This window comes from Ambystoma mexicanum, chromosome 6q, assembly GCF_040938575.1.
Source record: "Ambystoma mexicanum isolate Mex_15411 chromosome 6q, UKY_AmexF1_1, whole genome shotgun sequence".
In the NCBI taxonomy this organism is placed as follows: Eukaryota; Metazoa; Chordata; class Amphibia; order Caudata; family Ambystomatidae; genus Ambystoma; species Ambystoma mexicanum.
Genome location: NC_090937.1, coordinates 1,152,773,668 through 1,152,801,581, shown reverse-complemented (window position 1 = coordinate 1,152,801,581; position 27,914 = coordinate 1,152,773,668). Strand labels below are relative to the sequence as shown.

The 27,914-nt window shown below is 48.3% G+C and overlaps 1 protein-coding gene across 2 annotated transcripts in view; it reads right to left on the bottom strand.

Moving 5' to 3' along the window:
* The window catches only part of BEND4 (BEN domain containing 4), a 489,416-nt gene that overhangs the window by 278,046 nt on the left and 183,456 nt on the right, over positions 1-27,914 (bottom strand). For both annotated transcript variants that reach the window (XM_069631743.1, XM_069631744.1), the window contains exon 3: positions 3,057-3,148. In XM_069631743.1, coding sequence (XP_069487844.1) covers positions 3,057-3,148 — 92 coding nt within the window. The remainder of the gene's footprint in view (positions 1-3,056; positions 3,149-27,914) is intronic.

Sequence of the window (27,914 nt, the reverse complement as noted above, 5' to 3'; positions counted from 1 at the left end):
CCACCGTAAGAGGGAGAGAGAGAGAGAGCCTCCATAGGAATGATAGAGGCAGGGTCCACTCTGGGAAGATCAAGGCTACACCCCCACCAGGATCGCGACAGATCTGGCCGTGAACCACGTCTCGGTCAGACGAGAACATCAAGGTCAAGTTCTTCCAGGAGACGGCAGAAGTCGGAGGAATGTTTTTGATAGCTGACCGGGAGTTGACAATGTGGAGGAGGTTGCCACCCTTGGAAGACTTCCGTGGAGGTTTACAGGTCAGAGGCACACCCAGCAGAAGTGCAGAAGGAGCCCGAGAGTGAGCAGAGGAGGAAGGAGGAGAGGGCAAGGTAGCCAAGGAGGAGGAAGTAGATGCTAGAGAGGTGGCAGAGGAGAGAGGTAACAAGGCAGCCAGAGAAGAAGTAGAGGAAGCCAAAGAGGTGGCAGAGGGTGGAGACAGAGGAGCCGGAGAAGGGAAAGAAGGGGCAGTGGGAGAAGAAAAGAAATTGATCAGGCGCATCTGTCAAAGAGGAAGAGGTTGGCCTGAGGGCCTTGGACCAAGACGGTGCCATTTAGATAAACATTAATAATGGTCTTAGAGGAGTGGAAGGGGGCCAGGAGGGCCTCCCCCCGGGTGCCACCATTAATGGAAGAGGAGGAAAAAGGAGAGAGCACAGAGACCATATGTGGAGTCCATAGGTCTGACGAAGGAATGACAAAGAAAATGTCATTGAGCGTCTGTCTGGAGGAAGCCCTGGTGTAGGTATCATCGATAGGGAGGTCTGGGTGGGAGACCATGATATCTCTTTTGAACTTCTTCCTCCCAGACATAGTAAGAAGGACAGGATAGGCAATAGAGAAGCAGTTAGAGAATATAGGAGAGACAGAGAGCACCATCGAGGATGCATTTAGAGAAGGGAGGGAGGGGGGGAGTGAGGGTGGAGAACCAAAGGTGCGGGGAGACACTAGGAGGTGGCCAAAAGAGGAGGGGTGCAAGAAGACGAGGCAAGAACAAGACACAAACAAATTAGTTACAATTCACAATGGGTTTGATGAGACAAAAAGAAGAGCAGCCATGTAGGTGTGAGTAACAAACCAGTAAAAAAGCAAGAACGACCAAGGGAACCCGAAAGAAAAGGAACACAACAGGGGTGGCGGCAGTACGATGTGAGGGAATGAACAGACAGAGTGAGGGTTAAGTAACAGGACAATGATCAAGGGAACCTAAAGGAGTAGAGTGAAAAACATCCAGAAGTAGGCAGTACAGTATACAGCAGCAAAAGATAACAGGTACAGGAACAGAGCAGTCAAGAAAATATGAGCCTAGAGAAAAAAAACAGCAGATCACAGAGAAGTAGCAAAGGGGGGAAGGGACTGGGATGGGGAAAAGGTCAGGGAGGAGAAAGGTAGGGTCCGCAGGGTGGAGCAGGGACGCACAGATGACGTGTAGGCGCGAGCGCAGCCAAGGATGGAAGGGGCGCAGAGCACACGTAATAGGTTTGCGAATGAACCACGCGGGCAGAGGACACGCAGGCGCGAGAGCAGCCAAGAATGGAGGGGCGCAGAGCACACGCAATCAAGGATAGCAAAAGAACCACGCAGACAGAAACAAAAAACAAAACTTCCTCTGACATGCTGTGAATGCTGGATGAAGGATCGCATTGTTAAGTGCCCTTGAATCCACTGCACTAACAATTTGAAGGCGAAAATGTGTTGAATATCCAAGAAGTGATAAGATTCACAATATTGAAAGCTTACGTAGGAATGTTACGTTTCTATTACTGAGATCTGTCTTTTGAAGCGGTTAGCCATCCGTCACATAGAGAGAATGGAAACAAGACACAATGGGGGTCATTCCGAGTTAGGCGGTAAGGGTTAACGGGCACCGGTAAGGATACCAGTGCCGGTAATCCCTTAACGCCCAATTCCGAGGTCCCTTAGCAGGAACTGCAAAGGGCATGTGGTCAGACCCCATGTCCTTAGCGGGTCCTGTTAAGGGACCTTGGAGCTAATAACGGCACCGCAATTTGGGGTACCGTTATTAGGGCCTTCCCCATTCCCATTGAGCCCTATGGGGGCTCAAATGGGAATGGGGAATGGTTTACTGAATGGGGACTTACCGGGTCCTCCAGGGTCGGAATGACCCGGCAAGTCCCCATTCAGCCAGACCGGACCTGGACCTGGTATTGGAGGCAGCCATGGTGCTAATAGCACCATGGCTGCCTCCCGTCTCGGAATGACCCTCAATGTAAGCAAAGCTTTAAATAATATTTATGCAAGTGAGGGTGGCAAGTGTGCTGTATGGTACATGATTTACGTTGTGACAGATGAATGTTCAACTTGCAGCAAATAATAGACATTGTACGTGTTAATTGTAACTTAAATTGATATTTAACATAACTGTATATACAATTATAAATTGGGTACTGAAATATATTTTTGCATTCTCTATGTAACATAGTTATATTATACCGATGTGCACCTGTCATGGGTACAGTTTATCGGCTTCTTCAACTGTGATTGGACAATAATCATCAACAACGCATCTGTGATAACCATAATCTAGGACGATCGCCAAACACCAATCTGTCCTTTTGCAGTTGCAGTAATAAGGAGCAACATGGCAGCCATAGGTCCTGAAACGTGGGGATGTGAAAGTGTTGCATTTGAAATTTAAACCACTCATTTCTTCTCTATAATGTAAAGCCACGTGCCTCAATCAGAAATCGGTGATGGAAGATAATAACTTTCTGTGAAGAATGCAAAGACTGAGATTAATCGATCGATGAACGGAATCAGAATTATAAAATCACCATTCACAGTTAAACAAAACAGGAGCCGACATCTCTAAGCACCCAAAAAACAGCGCATGTTTGGCACTGAGAGTGAAGCTATGGCCCCCATGTTCAGCAATGGGTCGATTCTACTAATCAATTCTCTAGCTCCTCTGCCACTTTACATTGGTGTAAAACTAAAAATAGGATTGGATGGGAGGAGTTGTAGCTTGCTTTCACATTGCATTGCATTTAAAAAAGACACACAGAAGGGGAACAGCACTTTGTGCTCATGTTGACTACCTCAGTTGGTTGGTCTGCGGGTGGTTGTATCACAAGCTGGTTGTGGTGCTGAAGAACCGTCTTCAAATAATCAAGGACAGTTTGACAGGGCACTGCAAAAAGTATATAAATTAAACAATTAATACAAATTAGTCGAATCGGACAAATCACTTATTTTAAGATGGCATATTTTTAACAAAATATAAAAGCTTAAACACTGTTGGCAACTATATTGTGATAACATATTACCCCTACAATCTGCCACCCACACTCCCCCAATTCCGCCACCACCACCAAATAGAAAAACTCTTCTAATAGACAGCATTGTACCCTTATTTTTATATTGTGTTCCAAAATGGATGCCACTGACTTCCTGCCGCATAACTCCAGCTCAAGCATCTATATACAATTTACTTTTTTTCATAGAGCCAAAAAATCTCTGAATAGGCTATACATTTAGTGAGCATCACATAATCGAAGAAAATCATATTGGGCCCTAGTTGAAACCACTACTCATCTAGCATACCAAACTGGCTTTGGTCCATGTGTATAGGAAAAGTCCATCGATTTCACCACAGTAAGCATAACATTTCCTCATACTCTAATGATATACAATATTATTGTCAAAGGCAAGAAATACAGGAAAAGTATTAAGTAAGACGCAGGGTCACAAGCACAAGAATGTTACAAAATCTACCTATTCGCCACATTAAGGGTGCAATAGTACCCTTAATGTTAGTAAAAATATTTTCGTGTAGCAGAGGGTCAAATGTGGCGGCAATCGTCCACACAGTAATGTAAGATGAGGCCTGCGCACCAGACTCTGCAACTACATACATATGCTGTATAGGCGCAAACAAAAACTGTGTCAGTGTCTGAAATTCCCAAAACATAAACATATATGTGCCCAAATCATCTGGCAGTTCCAACACATACCAGTTTCTGTCCATTTTTCAGCCAGCAGCTTCACCGGAGACTGGCACCGATAATTGGCAATTCTCTGTAGGGAGCAGCTCAGATTTAGGTCCACGGCCCTATGCAAAATGTTTGTTTTCCCTTAACAGGCTGAATCGAGTGGCCCAATTCAAGTATTCAACCCGCGAGGCCCAACAGACACCAATTTTGGCTTCATCTGCTGTCAAAATCCTATATATGACAAAGGATGACAGCGGGCCCACTCATTCCACGTTCAGCAGCATCAGAGGAGGAGGAATTTGAAACTGATGCCTCTTAGGTAATTTGTTAGAGACAAGAAAGTCAGAGATACTTTACATCTCTCAGCTCTTGTTTGAACTTCAGCTAGTCAAAGTCGGCAGAGGGAACATCACTGATTTTTGCAATTTCCACAGCCCTTCAGGATTTTCAGTACAGCTTTTAATTGATCGTACAGGGTTCTTCCAGAGAAATGAATGTTGAAATAGCATCAAGTTGTAACCCATTGCAGACAGAGCTTGTTTTTGAATTTTTGAATGGAGGGGTAAGGCTAGATGCCACAGACAGTAAGGCTTGCCACTCGATCAACAGACTCCTAGTTTTGTTCCATGGGTTCATGAAGGTGTAACCAATCGTAAAGGCTACTCATCGTGACAGCTCTGTGATATTTAACAATAAATGGCTAGGAAAATACACCCACGTGTACATTCAGCTTCAAAACAGACATTGGCATTTTTGTGTGACCCCCCCACCTACCTATGAAATGGCATTAAATACTTTTGCTATCGTCTTAACAACCTTTACCGACAGTATAAGAGGCAGCATGTGAAACACATAACAGATGCAGCAGGAGTTTAATTGTTACCTCCCCATCTTACCCAGGATGGCATTGTTAAGCTTTTCCCACCTTCTGCGCTGAACCTGCATCTCACACAGCTTGTCCTCAGTATTGGTGGCCTTGACAGGTTTCATATCCCTGCCAATTTGGATTCCTAAATATGTAAATCCCTCATGCCACCAACTAACTCCTAGGTCACAGAACATCACCATATGACATGCAAAGCAAATAGGAAAGATCAACGATTGGGAGTTCTTAACCTTGAGCCTAGAGACAGCACCCACAGACCCAAGAGTTGCGAACAGACTAGTGGAAAATTCAGATTTGGTCAACAGCCCAATAAGGTCATCACCATAAAGCACTACCTTGGAACAATTGCACCAAAACATACATCTGATTTTCCATCATATTCCCTTACCACCGCCACCGGGGGGTTGTTCGAAGAATGGAATCAAAATAATGAGAGGGGGCAGTCCTACATAGAACTTCTGTGTAGCTAAAAAAACCTGAACAGGACTCCATTCACAGCTACTTGGTCTGTGACCTCGCTGTATAGGTCCGTGAAAAGGTGCAGGAATGTCTTCCAAAAGCCAAACTTACTAAATACTCTTGACAGATAACTCAGAAATATTTTTGTTTAAATGATTGCAACCTATCAATTCCCCAGAAATGTCAAACGTATTCCTGTATCTCATAAAGTCTCTCTGGTTTTTATGGTTTACCCTGGATATAGCGTTCTCCAGGGACAAGACAAAAACTGTAGCCAGCAGTGTAATGTCCACATTAGGCAGGAACGCCAGTCGTTTGCACACTTAGGCTCTGATTCATGGAACGTTTTCCTATGGGATTGCGCCATTATAAAAAAACTTCCATGAATCAGGACCTTAGTCTGATTTCGTCCATGCTTAGGGATAGGTGAAATCAAAGCCAGTTTTGGGCAATGCTGTGGGGCCGCCCAAAGCGAGGCAGGGTAACTGCTGTTACCATCAGCAGGCCTGCAGAGGGGCAACACAGCCTCCCCCTCTTGTCTGCCCCTCTCCTTCCCCCAAGCTGGGGACAAACGCAGTCTGTGCAACAATACTGAGGAAGGGAGCGGTGTGAGCAATCACCTCACCCTTCCTCCATGCAGCAAGGTGCTAAGGACCTAAGGAAACCAACAGGCAGGCAGGGCTCAGGTTCAAAGACCTGCCCCCCCCAGGGGGCCAGAATGTCGGCTATCTGGCAGGGGCCTGAAACATAACAGCCCCCACTACTATACATATGAAAGATCTTATAAATACAGAGCGGCATGCTCTGAGAAAACATAGTTTGTGGACCCTGAACGGGGACCCAAACACACTAGGAGGTGCACTGTTTACTCAGTGCCTTCCAAAACTTTGCTTCTTTACCACAAAACCCTCCCATCCTACAAACAAGGGACAAGAACAAAGGAAAAGAAGTGCAGGGCACTGTCGGTGCCTACAACAAGTCGAGGGACAAGAGAAGGCGGGCACGGGCCAGAGGTGGATAACCCCAAGACCCGGTGCCCAAAAGTATGTTACCATCATGATATGTGATTATTGTTATCTCCATAACCATATCTGTACAATAAAAAACACAGCCTTTTATTGCCAACACTTGACAAACTATGTGTGAGCCAATTATTTCGGGTAAGGGGTATTGGGCCGGCAAGAATGTATGCATGCATATGGGTTCAGCAATTACATGGAGTTGGGCTCACACTTACATTCCACTTCATTAAAAACCCGACCAAGAATCGGGAAAAGTGTCCCCATAAATGTGCAGTCATTCTGTGATATTCTCGAAAATTAAAGGCTTCACAAAAAAAGACCGATTTTTTTCAGCCGATTTGCTGCAGCAATCTAATAAATATCACTTTTCACCCCCAGACCCACACTGAAAACAAATCCTCACGCGCACCCTGAAAATCGGGGCGTTTCACTCTCCCCTTTTACTCTCCACAACCCTCTCTTTATATCCTTGCCCCCGCGCCGCCATAAAGGTTCATCAGACAAGTACATTCGCGAACACGCATGCAGAAACACACACTTACTTGCCCAACCGCGACTCCGTGCCACGCAAAAAAAAATTCTCCACCAAACAGCCCGATCACCGCCCCACTACAAACATGAACCCACACAGGGATGTCTTTCCCTGCCCGTCCCGTGCCTCTCAGCCCCTGTGCCCACTCGTTTGTGCCCAGGGGCGTGACCGTTTGATTTAGAAAGACCCCTCTTATAAGCCGCCTAAGAGCGGTCTTTCTAAATCGGTCTTTTTTGTAAGAGAAAAAAGACCTTTTTACTCCACACTGTAAACGGTTCTATGTGACATTCTCAAATTCCTATCTTCGCCAGTTAAGCTTGACTTTATATCAGTTTCCGAATGCGTCGGGTGCAGCAGGACAAAGCTTTCCAGAAACGCATTGATTGCCCTCTATGACACACGTGTCCTCTTTATAAAATCTTTCACAAAAGTCACTGAAGGCGCTATTAATCAACACCTTTCCATTTTCCGTGACAATCGAGTTCATTGTGCTTCCCTGCAGCCTAGCAGCCAGAAGTCTAGCAGCCTGCTTGCCCTCTCTCGGGTTTCCTTATGTGCCTGTATCATGTAGAACACTTTCTTTTCAGCTCTGACTTACACAGGTGTCCATTTTATTCCTGGCTCTGTGCAGCTCTTCCCAATTACCTGCTGAGGTGTCCTGCATGTAGGTTAACGGTGTCTCCAAAAGGTTCCCTCCAGCCCTTCCTCCTGTTAAAAAGATGTGAATAACGTATTATCTTAACATTTAATGTGACCTTCATAGCCTCCCCAAAAGTGTAGCTATCATCCACAGATCCCACACTCTCTGTCACATAGCCAATCAGTTCTCCCTGGAGATGTCCCACGAAGCTCTGGTTGTTCTGCAGTAAACTCTCGGTTAAAGCCCACTGACATTGTCACGACAGCATGTTCAGATATTGCAATTCAGCCTGCATCAGCGCTCAACACCTTCACTGAATACCCAAGATGGTTAAAAAGTTATCAGTGCTAAAAATAGCTTGATGGCGACACGAGAATAAGGTATACTCCTTTTTCTAGTGCATAAAAGGCCTATAAATCTACAAGGTCTAGAGAATGCTTCAAAATGTTAAGCCACGTATCTGTCCATGGGACTGAGGTTTCCAGGGGTTGCGGTCTAGGGTTATATCTTGCACAAAAGTCCCCTTCTAGAATGATCTCTTCCCCATTCACCATCACAAGGTTTCTTACAATGGCCCTATAAATGTAATCTTCTTGCAAATTGGGAGCACATTGGGACTGCCCTCCAGCACCCCCTCCTCTAGCATATAACATCCCTACAGGTCCTTTATAACTCTGCCCACTAAGTGTCGAGATTCTTTTGAAATATTAGAAACCTCCGTGATTGTGCAACAAATAAGCTATTAAGGACCTCATCATAGCACGGGAGGAATTATTTCTACACCACCACTAATCTCAATATACCATAAGTGCAAAGGCATACATGACCCAGTAGGGTTACCCTGGAGCCAAAGCTGTGCAGTGAACCAGCCCACTCCACACAAGACAGATCATAGCACAGCAAGTATATTTATAGAGCCCACGTTCACCCCCTTGGGTGGGGCATCTTGGCGTTGATAACGGAGATGTATTATTAGACAACTAAAGTGTACTCATTTTTATCAATCTCAGAAGGATGATGGAGTGAGTGGACCCGCTGAGATTTAAAACTGTGGCCCAACACAGATCCCTGAAGCTGATGCATTAGTCCACTGAGCCACATGTACACAGGGCTAAGAAAACCAGATTCGTTGCTAATTTGGACATATCAGGCAAGATAGCCCAATCTACACAAGTTTTACTATATACAATATGAAATAACAATTCTCCGAAATTGATTATATAAAGGACCACATGCCTACTTTTCACATCTGCCCACCAGAGCAGACAATTTTCCATATTTGGGGGAATTATGGAATCATACATTGGCATTAAAATACGGCAGTAATGAACACATGAGCCTGCACATGTAAATGAAGTGTACATTTTTTTTTAAATAGGAGTTTGTAGAGAGGGAGATGTACACATCATCTATAGTGCCTGCCTCCTCACCTTTGTCATATTGGAAGAACAATAAGAAGACACTGTGCATAGCAGCAGGTATCATCCCAATACTGCATCGACGATATGAGTGACATTAGGCGCTCAGACAACCGTATCGAATGTACCCTCAAACTGACGTGGAAGAAGGATGTCTGCAGACACCATTGAACATAGAAGAGCTATAAGTGAAATCTGACAAGTGTAAAATGACATCATGAAGAGAAGACACGAGAATGCACTGAAACGATATGCAAATACTTAAAGAATGAAGATCTAACTGAAGTAACGACGTGAACATATCTGTGAATACGAAATAATCATATACACCAAGAAGATACGTGAGAAGGGATGCAGTAGATGTATATATGCAGAAACGCAATGAAGATGAGATATATAGAAGCTTGCTGCAGTAGAAAATATAACACTGGTAAAATCAGCCATGATGAGAAAATAGACGTCGACTCTATATATAAATAGCAAGCGAGAAGGGTAAGGAGAGAGACCAAGGCTGCAGAGCTCGCAGGTGCTGGAATACAGCTATGTGCAAGAACAAATAATATTTGCTTGGCTTAGGATCAAGGATGCCTCAGCAAGGGGGGGCGTGGCCAGCATGCGCGAGCAGAGGACGTGAGCCGCGTGAGCTCCGCTGGCCGCCAATGAAATCCTGATAAAATATCCTGGCTGGCGGTACGATTTGCGACGAATTTTGACACAAAGAAATGTGATTGTCCACTGGTGCCCTGACCGGAGGCACATAACTCCAATCTTATCCTCTCCGCAGTTATTCGCCTAACAGAGTCCTACGCAGCCGCAAGGACGGAGCCTCACAAGATGGCCGCCGGAGTGGAACGGAGGAGGGGGTGACTGGTCGGGAGCGTCCCACCGTGGGATGCGACTGAGAAGAGACACCCGCGGTGATACCCGGACCGGTGCAACTGTGACGACTGTGATCCACAGTCCTGCCCGGGCGAGAGAACTGCTTGAGGGCAAGCCCGCCCTGTATGCTGGGAAAACCTCCCGCGAAACGGAGCCCGTCTGCAACACCGAACAGTCGGTGCATCTGCCCAGAGGTCCCTGGGCACGAAGCTCACACCGCTTGATGACCCATAGGGCCCGCTATTGGATCGAAACGTGCCGGGACTCGAGGAAGAGACGGAGAGACATCCCCAAGCTGTGCTCCGGCTTTGTCGGCTCCCACGCCCGGGAACCCAGCCTTCCCCTTGAGGAGACAGTGATCGCTGTGGGCCGGACTGTGCCAGGAACCTGGGTAACTGCCGGGCCGGACCGCAAACCAGGATCCACCAATTGGCCGGCGAAGAGGTGATGGTGCTCCCAGTCAGCGAGACCAACAGAGCGCCGGTGTGGAGATATGAGCTACAAAAGAATAGGCCCCTGGACGGGCTCGCGACTGGTGCGGAGGCGCACAAAGCGGACCCTAGAGGCGCAGGACCCCAATAGCAGTTGTAACCCCCCACGGGGGGGCCCTGTTCAACCCCCCTCAAACAACGCTGATTCCATTCCAGTAGGGGGGATAGTGGACAGTGATAGGACATATAGGCCTGTCACTGGGTACCCCCTACCACCCTCACAGACTCTCTGGCAAAGGGAACGCACGTGACTTTATGCTGCCGCATTCAGTACCTCTACTGGGTGCCTGGTCCTGTGGAAACACTGTTGGCAACCGCAGGACTCGCGAGATTCCTGGAACAAGCCTGCAAAGGCGAGAGGCGGACCTCCCGAGGTGTTGACCTGGGCCCCAGCTGTCCCGTGGGAGGACACTATTTCTGCCCGCTCCGGGGGGCCTCCCCCTGGATGCTCGCAGGAGCTTCTACACCCCACCTAAACACAGAAGCAGCGGTGGACCACCTTGACCAATAACCAGACCGCCCGATCAGTGCACTGATCAACCACTGCGACAGATCTGCACCACAGTGTTGTGCCCACGTGCTGCGGCTGTTGCCCCGGTGGAGTGCATATCTGCCTCCCCTCCAACATACCCAAAAGACACTAAAAGGTGGACAGCGATGTTGCGACCAGCCACCGACGAGGGCATACCCCCCATTGTGACCAAGTGACATCATAAAGGTGATAAAGATACCTGGGACTGGAAGACGACACCCCAGGTCCGCCAGTATAAGAGAACAACCCGTATTGGACTTGCCCATAAGGGAATCCCCCAGGCACACCAGAGTGCCCCAGTGGCAAGGAGGCACGGGGCGTCCCAGCTCAGCACTGCCCTCATTCCATCAGTGGATAACACAGCGGATGACCTTGTGGCAAGGGGAGAACAGACAAGACACAGACAGCGGCGCCCCCCCCCCCTCCTGCCACGCATCAGTGGAGGGTCGGGAAGATCCATAACTGCCATGGGGCATCACCCCCATAAGGTAACCGACGCTTGGCATCTAATCACTGCGACCCATCCTGTGCCCCCTCGTCTCGCATTGTCGCGCCATACTGGGTACATCGCCGGAGGCAGAGATGGGCAAGGATAAAAGCAAGAAAACCACAACACAGTATGCCACGAGCTCTTCTGCCACACCTTCGGATACGGGAACGCTACAGACCTCGACACCACCAGATGACTCCCTGACATTGACACAGGACGTGATGGCAGCCATCGCCAACTCCCGCTCCTCGATGGAGAAAAAGATGGACCCTCCGTCATGATCTTCAAAACTCTCGACCCGCACGGGAGTAGAGACTCGGGTGTCCGGAGTGGACGACGGACTTGGCGTGGTACGGCAGCAACTATCACAGGCGCTAACATGCCTTGAAATGCTGGAAGCACGTGTGGACGAGAGTGAGGGCTGATCGCGCAGAAGCAACATCCGCATACTGGGCCTTCTAGAACATTCAGAGGGACCCAGTATGGAGTTCTTCTTGGAACAATGGCTGGCTGACCTGTTTGCGCCTAAGACCCTCTCAAAGTTCTTCACCATCGAGCGGGCGCACAGGATCCCAGCGGGCAGACCAATCCCTGGATCGTCACCGAGAACGGTCATAGCTAAGCTATTGAACTACCGTGATCGGGATGCAATACTGCAGATGGCCCAAACAAAGGGGTCGATCACGTACAATGGCAGCAAGATCACCTTTTTCCCGGACTACACTCGAGAGGTTCAACGAGCCAGACAGTCATTTGAACACCTTAAAAGGAGGCTACAATCAATGAATGTGAAGTATGGGCTGCTGTTCCCGGCCCACCTCAGGATACAACACCAGGTCACCACCGTCCACTTCACTGACCCGCAGGAAGCATGGAAATGGGCTGAAACTCACATTGACGGGGACTGGTTGGTGCCACCCCACGGAACAGACCGCGGAATAGACCATCCCAGGAAAGACCCCCGAGACAGCCCATCCCACAAGAAATGCCAGAGCTGGAAGGAAACGCAGAATAACGAGGACAGTCATACACTAGAAGTTAACGAGGCATGGCAGCTACTTACCAGCTGAACTTGGGTAGATCACCATCTCGCCCGCCATTGGCCTGACCAACACCGTAGCTGCCACTGCACTTCGACATCGGCGGCCATGCTGGCTGCTAATGAACCCCCCCCGGCACCTATTCGGGACAGTAAGTACCGAGACGACTGAGTTAGGAGAGTTTATTTAGTTAACTAAGCTGTAGCGCCATTTCCCCGGCGCCAGCATGTTCGGGCGACAGATACTTCAGGCTGGGGTGGAGTATAGGGTGGGGGTAAGGGGAGATCTTTATGGACACAATAAGAGGGTAGTTATACCAGTTTTTCCACCACTCACGAGACGACGCCTTGTAGTCCAATTCCTGAATAGACGTTCCCCCGACATGGCCCTCCTCACTGAAACCCACCTGGTGGGCTCCACCTGCCAGTTTTTGTGCAGAACTAATTATCGTTTGGCGTTCCACGTGGGGTATAGCATGGGCTCCCGGGGTGTCCTGATAATCCTACACAAACGTCTCCCATTCGAGCTGAGCGGGGTGGAACAGGATCCCAGTGGCCGATTCGTATTGGTGCAGGGCACCCTTTTGGGGGAAACACTAGCCATACTAGCCATATACTTCCCGCCCAGATTGGGGGAAGGACTGCTGGGAGATGTGACCACCATACTAGCTAATCACCACCCTGAGTTATGGATCCTGGGAGGAGATTTTAACAATGTGCTTTGCAACACCCGCGACCGAACTCGCATTCGGAATCGTAACCCCAATATACCCACCAGACTGGCCACCTTTTCATCAGCGCTAGGCCTAAGCGATGTGTGGAGGGAACTCCACCCCACAGAGCAGGGTCTGAGATGCCCACGCATCCCTTTCTAGGTTGGACTATTTCTTTCTTCCAGCCTCCGAGGCGTGTAGAGTCATTAGAGCTGAGGTATCTCAGATCACTCCCCCCTGGAGATGGTGATTAGTACGAATAGACCACGACCCCCCAGGACCTGGAGACTCAACAACTATTATATGGGCCTCCCCGAATTTGTAGAGTTCATCACTGAGAAATTAGAAGAATACTTCAAAATAAAGGCAGGCTCCGTCGAGGACCCTATCACACTATGGGAAGCACATAAACAGTGCTTAGAGGGGAGTCGATCGCCTGGACGAGTAATAGACGGAAAGAGCACCATAGGAAACTGACCGAGGCAGAGGGGGAAGTGGAAAAATGGGAAACTAAATACGTACTAGACGCCTCCCCAGAAATACATCGCTCTCTGATAAAGGCCAGGGAATCCCTTCACAACACTGCACTAGACAATGCAAAACAGGCGCACAGGGAATCAAGGACCAGAATCTATGAGTGCGGGGATAAGGCGGGCAAGTTATTGGCCTGTTGGAGAAACGGGAGGAGGGGCATAGATATGTCAGGCGGATCGTTGACAATGGGAACACCCCGGCCCAAACGGACTCGGATATAGCAGAAGCATTCACTGAGTTTAATACCAATTTGTACAGGGCCCCAACTACCCCAACAGACCTGTCCTTCTTGGACGAAAACATGATCCCACAAATATTGGAGCAACAAAGAACTTGCCTTGATAGAGACCTAGAGGAAACGGAGATAGCGGAGACCATAGCCCAGCTACAAACCGGGAAGATGCTGGGTCCTAACGGCTTCCGGGTTGAGACCTGGAAAAGACTGGGCAGCGATACCATGGCAACACCCCTCCATAATATGTTCCTCACAGCCAAAGAACGGGGCTCTCTCCCAAGGGACCTGAGAAAGGCCATCATCGTGGTAATCCCCAAGCAAAGGACACCCCCCGAATTATGTGCATCCTACAGACCGATATCACTAATTAATGGCGAAGCCAAAGTTCTCGCTAAAGTGTTAGCCACTAGGCTCCAATCGGTTATATCCTCCTTGGTCCATCCAGACCAGTGCGGCTTTATGCCACATAGGTCGACTAGAATGAACTTACGCCGACTCCATTTATTACTCAAACGCGCCCCAACTCTCGAACTGCCACTCGCCCTTCCGGCAATCGATTTCGAGAAGGCGTTCGATTCAGTGGGGAAGTCTGTGGGCAACGATGCGACGGATGGGGATTGGAGAAACCTTTATTGATTGGGTCCAGCTTCTATATGAGGAACCACAGGAGGAGGTCAGGGTAAACGGCCGGTCCTCCAAAACCTTCCTACTGGGCAGGGGCACGAGGCAAGGTTGCCCGCTATCCCCCCTCCTCTTTGCGCTGGCACTTCCACGGTTTATACACGTACTACAGAATGCACCACACGCAATACCAGATTCAGAATTCGTCCGAAAGGAACGCCTCCTTAGGAGGTTGATATGATAGGACGGGCAATTCCGTATCGCGTTAACAACACTGCAGAGATCCATCTGGGAAGGGGGCATTGGACTGCCACACCTCCAATCCTATTATTGTGCCACCCAGCTGCAGGTAGTAAACGACTTCCTCCATGGAACCCAAGAACTCCCACATATCAGGGCGGAGATGTCCGCTGCACAGGATACCCCGCCCCTTCCCATACTATACCAGAAACTCCCAAGAATCCCTCCGCAAACCACCTCTGCGCATACCGCAGCTATCTGGAAGCAGGTCTATACACACATTGGCTGGGGGAACAAACTCACCTTAGCACAACCGCTATGGTATAATTATATGCTTACCGAAGTGCGGGAACTGCGATGAAGACCCGCTGGATCGCGGCATGGATAACCACAGTCGGGGGATGTAATGACGGATGGCTCCATTCTTTCATTTGAGGCACTGAAACAAAAAATTTGGAATCCCTGGAAATGAGCGCTTCCACTACTTGCAATTTAGGCACGCCCTTAATGGTCATAGGCTGGCACTTGCCGAAGCACCGGAGTGCTCCCCCCTGGAACGCAGCCTTCTTCCACAATTCATTCTCGCTAAAGTCACATCAATCTTATACAAAGTTATAACTGCATTCGCCACACCGGAACTAGCCAACCTTAAGACCAAATAGGAAGGGGACGTGGGCCCATTGGAACCGGAGGACTAGATCCAAGTACTCATGCACCCACGCTAGATTGCTATAAACTCCAAATCAGACTGGTGCAACTTAAGATACTACACCAAGTCGATTATCCTCGTGTTGCCCTGTTCGGATGGGGATGAGCCTCGGACCCCAAATGTTTGAGATGTCGGGAAGGGGAGGGCACCTTCTTCCATTTGATCTGGGAATGTCCTCGGATACAAACCTTCTGGGCGCAATGTTGTCGTAGACTGTCCGGGGTCCTGGGACGCACAGTAGCATTGGCACCTGCGAAACTGCTGTTAGGGGTCCCGGATGAGAACGATCTGATTAAGTGGGAGAGAATCTTCTTATCTAATGCACTAGGTTTAAGTAAGAAGGACATAGTGCAAAAATGGGGCGCCCCGGATGCGCTGACCCTGGCCCAGTGGGCTGCCGAAATGGACGTCTGTGCAGCGAAAGAACATAGTATATATACTGCACGGGGGTGCCCAGCCAAAGCCGCCAAGATCTGGGGAAAGTGGGAGGAGGAAATGGACTGAGAGACAATGGGCTGAAACGAATGGGAGTAAATGTGGTGCGCACAATGATGCAATGTTTGGCCATACAGTTCTGGACACAAGAAGCAACAAAGCAAACTATACGGTCCGGACAAGGCGGCGAGAGGGGCAGGGGTGAGAGGGCTTGTATTTTGTATGTTGTATATTGTTATTGGAAAAATAATAAAACATGTTATTAAAAAAAAAAAGATGCGTCAGCAAGAAGCAATTGCAAGGCACAAAAGGAGTCGAAGAGGATAAGCTACATACGCACAACATATTTCTCTTAGATTAAGCAAAGGAGTGAACATTTGCAAGTGCCAAGTATTGAACAATCAAAGAGGCAGAAAGCATATGCAAGACGGAGCAACCAGGTCTCCAGAGGCCAAGAGAATAATAATAGCACCCAATATAATTGTAATAGCATTAAATAGAAGGCCAGAATGGACAAAATCATGGTCTCCTCATACGTGGTGCAGGACCAGGAAACAAGGCCTATTCATAAAGCTCCAGGCGAAGATAGCAATGTAGCTTCACTCCCTATAAAGTTCAGAGGAAGAGAACAGTCAGAAAAGTCAACTACAGAGAAACAGCCTTGGCTTAGGGCCTAACTGATGACAGATGGTAGGCTAATTGGCCAAGTGGGCAGTTGTCTGACTTTACCAGCACCTGGGTCTCATTTTGCTTACATGCTGCTAACGAGCCGAATGTCCAAGGTTGGGAGAGAATGCCAACCAATCACGAGGGCCTATGTAATGATGGATTATACATTTTTGCAGAAGCCAATCCACTGCTGTTATTCTACTATTATCCGTATTACAGTTAAAGGTAGTTTAAGGTGTGCTTACTTGATAAGGGGCAGCCAATGTTGTTACTAACACCTAAATAAGCAATGGATATGTTCCCTTAACCAATCCCTCAGTTCGATAGGTTTTTACTGTTCGCCACGTAGGGTGACATCATAGCTGATTAACATTGGGGTATAAATCCTTAATAGCTTGGTTAAGCAGAAGAAAGTTTGACCGAATATCAAAAGGAAATGGGTCGATGTGATGTTTAGTCAAACGGCCTATCTGCTAGGTCAGAATAGGCATTATATTCTAAACAAGACAAGACCACTACGAAAAACAGATCAACTGTTTTTCTCCATGGCACCTGGCAGGGAAGGTGATCACATTTTTTAAAAACACCATGTCCAGATGGATAGTGAAATGCATACAACTCTGCTACTCTCTACCAAACAAAACTCTGCCTTTCACACCAAGAGCTCACTCTACCAGGGGTACAGGAGCTACTTTGGCCTTTATTGCAAACATCCCGCTTGACGCCATTTGCAAAGCTGCTACATGGAGCTCGAATCATACCTTTACTCAGCACTATTGCATTGACACACATTTTTAAGCAGAATCAAAGGTGAGACAAGCAGTGCTAAAACATCTATTTGCTGCTGTACCTTCTCGCAACCCACCACCTTCTCCAGACACTGCTTGCTAATCTATGCATATCCCATTTGGCACTGGGAACGCTCCAGGTGCTACTGCACATTTTGTCAGCGGTGCGGATGGTTCAGATTCAGACTCTCGGAATCTTGACGCCTTCCACCATCAGCTGGAAGACTGTGGAATTTCCTGTGGCGAGCGGAAGAAATATACATGTAAACCGAGACAGTCGGCTGGTGCCTCTTTGAAGAAATTCCTGTCCGGTCCCCACGGGAGCCCCACAGATCACAGGCAAAGTGGTCGATTAGGGAAAGAGTCGATACCGAAGGGCTTGAACAAAACAACGGACATAAGTAGAAACATTGAAAGTGGCAAATAAAGGGGAGGGATCATATTGCATGTGTATATATGGGATACATTACTCACCGTAATCGTATTTCTGATGCTTGTATCTGCATAGATTCACATGCTGTGCATAGGCCGACATCTAGTGGAAGCTGCGGAGTATTACAGTTTGTTTTTCGAAACTCGAAAATGGGCGTTGACACAGGGCGTGCCAGTAATACTATCCCTAGTGTGACGTCCACTGTACCCAAGATCCCTCACGCGTCTAGGATCCTCAGATTGTATTTTTTCTGACATGAGGTAGCATGAGGAGTAGCGTGAGTACAGATAATCCAAGCAGATAGATAGAAAGGTAAGACTACAAGCAACCATGCGCCTTCTCTCAGAGGGGAGGAAGGGTGGGTCGCATGTGAATGTAAGCAGATACAAGCATCAGAAATACGATTACGGTGAGTAATGTATCCCTTCTGAGGCTTGTGGAATCTGCTTAGATCACATGCTGTGCATAGATTAGCGAGCAGTACCTGAAGAAGGAGGTGGGATGTGAGAAGGGTCATGAGCAAATAAGTGTCTTAGAACCGCTTGTCCCACTTGTGTATCTGCCTTGGAATGGGTGTCAATGCAGTAATGCTGAGTAAAAGTGTGAATAGAGCTCCAAGTAGCTGCTTTGCAAATGGTGTCAAGGGGTACATTTGCGATGAAAGCCAGAGTGGCCCCAATGCCTCTAGCAGAGTGGGCTCTTGGCGTGAAAGGCAGAGTTCTTTCAGAGAGTGAGTAACACAGCTGGATACAGTTAATAATCCACTTCGAGATGGCACCTTTAGACGCGATCCCCCTCTCTGCCTGTAGCTACGGAGACAAACAGTTGATCTGTTTTCCTTAGCGGTCTGGTTTTATTTACATAGTAGAGGACCGCCCTACGCACATCTAGGGTGTGTAGTTTCACCTCAGCCGAGCTTTGAGGGTCCTGGAAGAAAGCCGGAAGCTCGATGGACTGGTATACGTGGAATTTAGATATAAACTTAGGTGAGAACCTAGGGTGTGTGCGTAAAACCAGTTTGTCTTTATGGACAGTAAAGAAGGGATCCTGCACTGACAGAGCCTGAATTTCACTAACCCTTCTTATAAAAGTAATAGCTACTAAGAAGGCCGTTTTATAAGTCAGGTGTTTGAGACTGCTTTTATGCATGGGCTCGAAATTGGGGCCCATGAGCTTAGATAGCACCACATTAAGGTACCACCCTGGTGGTGGGTTTGAAATAGGAGGGTGAAGTCTCTTTACTCCTTCCATGAAGGCTTTAACTACTGGTACTTTCCACCACGAGACCTTGTTATGGGAAGTGGTGTATGCCAACAGGGCTGCCAGGTGTACTTTCAGCGAGTTAAAAACCAATCCTGCATCTAGCAGGTGGAGCATGTATGTAACAATAGTGGAAGGAGTGCAATCAACTGGGTTGATTTGTCTACTCTGGCACCAGATAACGAATCTCTTCCACTTGTCAAAGTAACAGTGCCTTGTGTTTGGTTTCCTAGATTCCTTTAGGATGTCCATACACCTCTGTGGTAAATTGAGATGTCCAAACTCTATGACCTCAGGAGCCATGCTGCCAGGTTCATTGAGTTGGGTTGCTGATGCACTGTTTGACCTTGGTGCTGGGACAGTAGGTTGTACCAGGTCGGAAGTTTGATGGGCTCACACACCGCCATCCTGCATAGGTGTGGGCACCACGGTTGTCTTGCCCACATGGGAGCAACTAGGACGAGGGTCATCGACTCTCTGTTCATCGTGTTGACCACCTTCCTGATGAGAGGAGTTGGTGGAAAAGCGTACGCAAACATCCCTGACCAGTTCGTCCACAGGCCATTCCCCTGGGAGTCTGGTTGGGGGAACCTGGATGCAAATCCTGTGCACTGTCTGTTTTCGCTTGTGGCGAATAAGCCTATAGTGGGGAAACCCCACTGAGAGAAGATATCTTCTACGACCTCTCTGTGTAGAACCCATTCGTGTTCCTCTGGGAGGGAGTCTCTGCTCAGATCATCCGCTAGGGAATTGAGCTCCCCTGGAACATGTTGTGATGACAGGAAGATGTTCCGTCTGAGTGCCCATATGCAGATTTTCTGGGCAAGCTTGGACAGATTTGGCGAACGAGTCCCTCCTTGCTTGTTCAGGTAGAACATGGCTGTCGTGCTGTCCGTCCGGATTTGCACTGACAGGTTTAGTAGGTGGGGCTCGAACGCTTGAAGCGCTCTGAATACTGCCAGAAGCTCTAGCAGGTTGATGTGGTTCTTGGCCACTGAGGGAGACCAGAGACCCTGAGCTGTGTGGTGGAGATGGTGAGCTCCCCACCCCGTCAGACATGCATCGGTAGTGACTACTGCCTGTACTTCGGGATCGTAAAAGGGTTTCCCCTGTGCAAGATTCTCTCTTGTCCACCAGTAAAGGCTTTGTACTAGTGTTGGCGAAACGACCACTAGTTCGTCCCACTGACCACTTGCCTGAGACCACTGTTTCGCCAACCATTCCTGATTGGTGCGCATGCGCAGGCGCATGTGGGGGACCAGGTAAATACATGACGCCATCATGCCCAGCAAACGCATTGCTTTGCGTACCGTTATTTGGTGACCGGACTGATATTGCGGAATTTGCAGTAGTATATTCCGAATTCTTTCCTCTGAAGGAAATGTCAACCCCTCTTGAGTATCTAGGATTGCTCCTAGGAACTGTTTGGAGGTGCTTGGCACCAGGCTTGACTTTTTCTCGTTGATTGAGAAGCCTAATTCGTGGAGGAGGTCGATAGTCCTTCGAATGTTTGTTCTGCAAATTACTGGGGTTTCCCCCGTTATGAGCCAGTCGTCCAGATAAGGGTACACCGGGATTGCCTCCCTGCGTAGGTGTGCAGCCGCCACCGCCAGTACCTTGGTGAATACCCTTGGTGCCGAAGCTATCCCGAAGGGCAGTACCTTGAACTGGTAGTGCCGACTGTCCACCTTGAAGCGGAAGTACCTTCTGTGCGCTGGGAACATGGAAATATGAAAATAGGCATCTTTCATATCCAAGGTTGCCATGTAATCCCCCTTTTTTAGGAGGGGGATTACCTCTTGTAGCATAGTCATTCGAAACTTTTGGGGCTTGACATACTTGTTGGCAGGCCGTAGGTCCAATACTGGGCGCATTGTCAAATCTTTTTTTGGCACAAGGAAGTAAGTTGAATAAATACCCTTGTTTACCTGGTGTCCCGGGACGAGTTCTATCGCGTCCTTTGCTAGCAGATTGGCGATGTCCTCGAGGAGAATCTTCTGATGTTCTAAAGAGTGTACTCTTTGTCGTGGAGGATGGTTCCGGGGACGCTGTAGTAGTTCTATACAGTACCCTACGGATACTGTTGACAGCACCCATCTGTCTGATGTGATCCCTTCCCAAGCCTGGGTGAAGTTGGAAATGCGTCCCCCTACTGGGGTTGCGTGAGAAGGGACCCTGAACTGAGCGTCACTGCTTTGGTGGAGGCGTGCCGCCTCCTTTACTGGGGCTGCCTCTGCCTTTACCACGTCCTCTCCTATTACCCCTGCCGTAACCCTGGGTAGACTGTTGGCTGTTGTTGTTCCACTGTGTACCCTGCCCCTGGGAATAGTTTGATCCTCTCTGGGAATTTTGGCCGCGTGAGCGACGAAAATTACTATTCCCTCTCTGGTTAGGGGGTGTATTGGTTAACTGGCCAAGGGACTTGAGTGTTTCGTATTCGTCCTTGGCATTCTTCAGTGCGTCCTCGACCGCCTTACCAAACAACAGATCGGCTTCCACCGGTTTGTGCAACAATGATGCCTGGGTTTCTGCCTTAAAACCAGACTGCCGTAACCACGCATGTTTCTTGATAACAGTACCTTCTGCTATCAATCTGCCTGCGTTGTCCGCGGCGTCAAAAGTTGCTTTTAAAATGCAACCAGACACAGTTCTACCCTCTGCGGAAATTCATGCTAACTGGCCCTTTAAGGGTTCTGGTGCAGAGGCTATGAGTGCTGCGACTTCTTCCCGCTGATGGCAGTTGTAGCTGGCCAACAGGGTGGTGGAGTTTGCAATCCTTGCCTGATAGGCGGACGTTGAGGCTACTTTCCTGCCGAAACCATATAGTTTTTTGCTCTCCTTGTCTGGAGGAGCTTCGGACGATGACAAGGGTGTTCCCGCCCTCTTACGAGTGTTAGTGACAACCAGGGAGTCTGATTTCAGATGTCCTCTTATATAGAGAGGGTCAGACTGGGCTGCCCTGAAAAGTTTTTCAACTCTGGGATTGACTGCTCTGGTGAGATTCGGGTTCACCAGGGACGGGTCTATTCTTCGCTGAATAGACTTAAGGATAGGGATGGTCTGGGCACCAGGCCTCCTTTCTCCCACTAACTCCTCGGCGAAGTCCCTCTCTTCCTGGACACCGTGGGTGTCAATATGGAAATGTTCTGCTGCTCGTGCTAGAACCTCGTTCAGGAGGGGTTGGTTATCGACAGGGGAGTCGGTAACCGGGGCTTCCTTCTCTACCGGGGAATCTACTCTGTAGGTTTCAGGGTCTTCCTCTTCTTGGTCCTCATCATCCCCATAGTAGCCCGTCCCGGTTTGCTCTTCTACCATGCCAAAATCTTGGTCCTCACCAAAGGAAGTCTCTCCTTGATACAGTGAGTATGGCCGTGAGTATGGTTGTACCTCGAAGGGGTCTGCAGACCTCATTGGTGTCTCAAACCGGGGCTTCTTACTCGGGGGGGATAGGATCATTAGAGCCTGAGGGTGTAGCCCCTTGTGGATTATATGAAAGGAAGTGGTCTGGATTTTTATCATAAAAGTCTGCCAAAGAAGACATCCTTGACATGACCCTATCTATGTCATCACTCCACCATTTTTTGGAACTGGGAATGACTCTCTCAGAAAGTCTAGGAGATTTATCTTGAGTAGATTTGCTGGTTTTAGAAATATCAGCAGACCTGGTCTTGCCTGTCTGTTTAGGAGGAGTGGAGTGTTTCACAGGTGTGGAAGAGTGCAGTGGCTGCTTCTTCTGCTGTTTTCCCCTCTCCCCAGGAGTGGAAAAGTGTTTTCCCTGTCCCTTTGTGGCTCCGGAGGTTTTCGACACCTGGCGTTAGAGGATCGGGGGTAGAGTCCCTGTCCTTCGAACGTGGGGCCGCGCTGATCTTGTCTGCGGGCTCCGACTCCTGGAGAGCGGCCTGGGGGTGGAAGTCGTCTTCGTCCTCCGACGATCGAACTTCTGTTAGCCTAGGGAGCGAGGCACTCTTGGCAAGAGTGGATGATTGCCTGGAGTCATGCGGCGATCTCGATCGAGAACGCCCAGAGGACACGGATTCGGACCGTTCTGTTTGTGCCTCTTTCCGAGAACTCAACGTCGTCGAGTCTCGGTTGGACTTTGTGTGTTTTGTGTGAGTGCTGTGTGAAGCGCTTGTGTCTCCGGGGGTCTTCCCCATAGCCACCCTGTCGGACGAACATCCGAGGTCGGGGACCTGCGCTCGGCTGTCTTTTGAAGCCGTAATGCCCTCGCCGTCCGAAAGCACGGCGTCGCTGCCATCGCTAAAGGCACCCTCCGCTGCCATGGCCGCCTGCCTGGCGTGGTGGGCCCAACGCTTCGTCGAACGGTCCTTAAGTGTCTTAGGTTTAAACCTACTACACGCTCTGCAGTTCGCTTTGGGGTGGTCCCTCGGCAAGCAGAGATTGCACGTGGCGTGCCTTTCGACCCAAGGGTATTTGCGATTGCACTTGGGGCAGAATTGAAAAGGGGTACCCCCCATACGCACCTTGAGGCAGCAGGCTGGTAAGTGTAGGAAATATATAAGGTTACCTATATACCAAGAGTGTAGAGTATGTCCAACCCCCCACTCTTCCTACTTGCAGGGCCGAGGCCAGAAGCCTTCCAAGCCCCGGGCCGAGGCCAGAGGCCTTCCGAGGCCCAAATCCGTCGTGCAGCAGCCGACGGTCGATTTCTTCTCCAAGCCGGCGTCGAGTGCCGAAGTTGGACGTTGGGATGGGGAAAGGATGTAAATTAATCAATATTTTTGCAAAAGTATGGCTAAGGCCAAGGGACTCCTCAAAACGCTTCCGACCAGTATGGCGGAAAAAAACAATCTGAGGATCCTAGACGCGTGAGGGATCTTGGGTACAGTGGACGTCACACTTGGGATAGTATTACTGGCACGCCCTGTGTCGACGCCCATTTTCGAGTTTCGAAAAACAAACTAATACTCCGCAGCTTCCACTAGATGTCGGCCTATGCACAGCATGTGATCTAAGCAGATTCCACAAGCCTCAGAAATATATAATATATATATATATATATATATATACACACACATATATATATATATATATATATGTAATGGGGAACAAAAGAGTATTTAATTAAGAAGAGATGCCCCATTTCTTTTTTTTAAACTTTATTTATAGAGTGCTTGACATTGCAACAAAAGGAAAAGATAGCAGCATTGACAGGTGTAATAAAATTACATTCTGATCGTTAACATTAACTTTACAGTTGAGAGAAATAGTTTATTATGAGCAGAGAATCGCTAATCGGCTGGCGAGCTCTCAATGTCCAGCACATGCGTTTGTGTAGATAACAAGTAATTGTGGTAGGAGGGCCATATGTCTATAGGTTTGCAGTTCAAAGGTTGCAGTGAGGACCAACGCTCCTCCAGGTCAGATGCCCACGTAACGGCCCACAGCCACTGTGTCACAGATGGGCAGGTGGGCCGTAACCATAGCAGCAGCACACATCGGATTGCTAATAGCATACAGAGGCTCACCAGTCTGTGAAGGCCGCGTTGTAGGTGTGCAAACTGATGGAACAGACAGTTTGACGGGGTGGGTTCAGTATTGCAATACAATATTGCAGGCATGATATCACAAATCCATTCCAGTATTCCCCCAATATCGGGCAGATCGAAAGCATGTGGAAGTATCCCGCTTCATCCGTGGGGCATCTGGGACACAGTGTAGAGTGAGTGCGTGAAAAGAGGTGCAGTCTAGCAGGGGCGTAGTGGAATCTGTGTAGTACTTTAAACTGTATTAGCTGAAATCTGGAATTGAGGGATACACCCTGGGTTTGTAGGCACATGGAATTAATCAGATTTCATCAGTAATGTTCATATCTAGATCCTAGGCCTCACAGAGTCTCACCAGGGGTTTGTTGCTGAGGCTCTGCAGCAGGTCATACAATCTGACCACCCTAGCCCGTGCAGAGGTTCCCCTTATGATGGTATCTAACAGTGGCTCATTGGGTGGTTGCACTGGAAACTTCCCCCAAGCTTTTTTAGCAGCTCGGCGGAGCCCAGCATATTGCAGCCAACGCAGACTGCCTGCGTACGGGCCCTGGTGGGCCTTGAAACGTGATAAAGGATCCCATGTTGTACATGTCGCCTACAGCCATGTACCCATCTGCCGCCCATTGCCATGCAGCTATTTTGCTTATTCTAGGGAGGGACGGGAAGAAATTCCATAATAGCAGGCCCCCATGGTATGGGTGAGGGTTATCTAATATTTTCCATATCTTGCCCCAAGCTAATGCAGTTATGGCGATTGGATTGTTGACTTCAGCGTCTTTCCACAGCGGTGGTAGTATTAACGAGCGAACATCACGAGTACCAGACACATGTCGTTCAATTTTAAGGTGCAGGTGTTGTGAGTCCTTCTCGAACCAGTAAACTGCATAGTGTGCCTGAGCAGCCACTCAGTATTTTCCGAAGGCTTGGGCAGCAAGGCCTCCATGTGCATAAGGTCTGGTCATGGTGTCCCATTTTAGCTGAGCCACACCTGCGTGCCACATGAAGTCATTGATCGCCACTTTAAGTGCATAAAAGAATACTGCTCCTGCACACAGCAATATATTTAGAAAGTAATATAGTAGTTTTGGGAGGATAATCATGTTGAGGAGTGACACACGGCCCGCTATTGTGAGTGGAAGGTTCGCCCAGACACGTAGCTTGGCCATTAGCTGGGGTAGATATGCGCCATAGTTGCGGGCATAGAGGAGTGCCTTGTGCCAAGACACGATGACCCCCAAGTATTTATTTTCCAGTGGGCACAAGGCAAAGCCCATGAGATCTGGTGGCGCACTAGTCGCATAGGTAAGTTGGAATACCTCAGATTTGGCACAGCTGACACGTAGTCCGGACAAGGTCCCAAAGTAGAGGACATCTTGCATAATTGGAGCCAGATGCCTCTCTGGATAGTGCACAAACTAAAGTGCGTCGTCGGTGTACAATGAGATAATTTCTGATTTGCCCAATAGTCTGACCCCTCTCTGTGCGTGCTTGCAGCAAATCGGGTCTGCTAATGGCTCCATCACTACAGTAGGGGCGACAGCGGGCAGCCCTGGCGGGTTCCACTGTGAAAATCAATGGGAGTAGAGAGAACTCTGTTCACATTAATTCTGGCAGTGTGTATAACAACTGCACCCATGATATGAACCCAGGCCCAAAGTTGCATTTACCTAGTACTGCCCACATACATTTCCAGGACACTGAGTCGAAGGCCTTTTTTACATCCAGGGCTGCGGCAACTGCCTGCGCTTCTGGATCAATCTGTGCCAGGATATATATATATATATTTTTTTTTTTTAACTCTTTTTATTAGTGGTCACAAAAGATACACAGCACTATTCCACATCACACCTCACATATTGTACAAGGATACATTACATGGTTCGTTAATACATTAGATATTAGAGACTCGTCGTCATCAGAAATCATGTCACACAAATACATTCTAAAGGGGCCCCTGATGTCCTTGGGCCTACTTGTCACAGGTTGGGTAAGGACAAATTGTTCTTCTGATTCATTAACATGTGTTAGTCCACGGAGAAAGTGGTTCATGCTCGTTGGCCCGGCGCTTTTCCATGTTTGTAAGATGCATTTCTTGGTCACTGCACATGAGATGTTGAACAATCCCCTGATTTTTTCTGAGCACTTGCCAATGTCTCCAAACAAGTATTTTTGAGGGATTAGTTCACTGGGAACCTGCGTGATCTCTTCGAACATCACAGCCACAGCATTCCAGAATCCCGCCACCACCGGGCACCCGCAATACATGTGGAAGGATCCCACCAGAGGCGCCCTGAATTTGGGGCATTTGTCCGGGCTATCTAAAGTAAATTTTGCTATTTTAGTTGGTGTGTAGTGTAATCTGTTTAAAATATTAAATTGAATTAAACGTAACCCAGCTTTCAGTGACACATTTTTAGTGAGCGAGCAGTACATAGCCCATTTCTTCACTTCAATGGGCATCTGCAGATCTCTCTCCAACTTTTCATTGACCAGGTTTACTGTGGGGGTATGGGCCTGCACCGCTACATATAGTTTAGAGATTCCCAGGCCTTCCTTAGCCGTAACCAATTGTGTACACGGATGTGAAGGAGGTTTGTCCGGGAAGAGCGACCATCTTTTTTGAAATGCAGATCTCATATGGTAATATTGAAGTGTCTTAAGTGGCCCCCCACCCAGCGCCCTCACCAATTCCATCAGGGCTACAAATTTCCAGTAGATGAACATGTCTCCCAGTTTCATCTCTCTATTTGGGTCCCAGGATTCTTGTAAGTTGCTATCATGCGTTGTGGCTATGCCTAGGAAATTCCATAGGGATATTTCTGGGTTATAAGGTGTTTCTAATCTCAGCCTCTTCTATATATCCTCCCATGCCCTGACTGTGCAACTTACCGGGTTATAGTCGCAAGTATCTTTGTATCGTGGATCAAAAATAACAGATTGTATGTTCGTAGGGTGTGTGGTGTATTCCTCTATCCATGTGTGGGGTAGGTCATCTGAAGTATTATACCAATATTTCGCAAATTGTGCTTGAGCAACATAATAGTAAAGCTCAAAGTCAGGGGAAGCTATACCACCCGAGGAGTATGGTTCAGTCATTTTTTCCCACCCTATCCTCACTGCTTTCCTGTTCCAAAGGAATGTTACCACCATAGATCGGAGTCTGGCGAAGAAGGTCCTTCCCGGCCATATGGGGACGTTCACAAAAAAATATAGTAACTTGGGTAAGACTATCATTTTGAGAATTGCGACCCTACCATATAGCAAAATTGGAAGGCACCCCCACATCTGAAGTTTAGTGTTTGGTGATTGTAGCGCGCTTTCATGATTATCTGAGTATAGTGTAAGTCTATCCCTGGAAACAAGGATACCCAAGTATCTGATATGCTGTTTCGGATTTAGCCCTATTTATAGTGTACCCGGAGTATGCAGCAAACT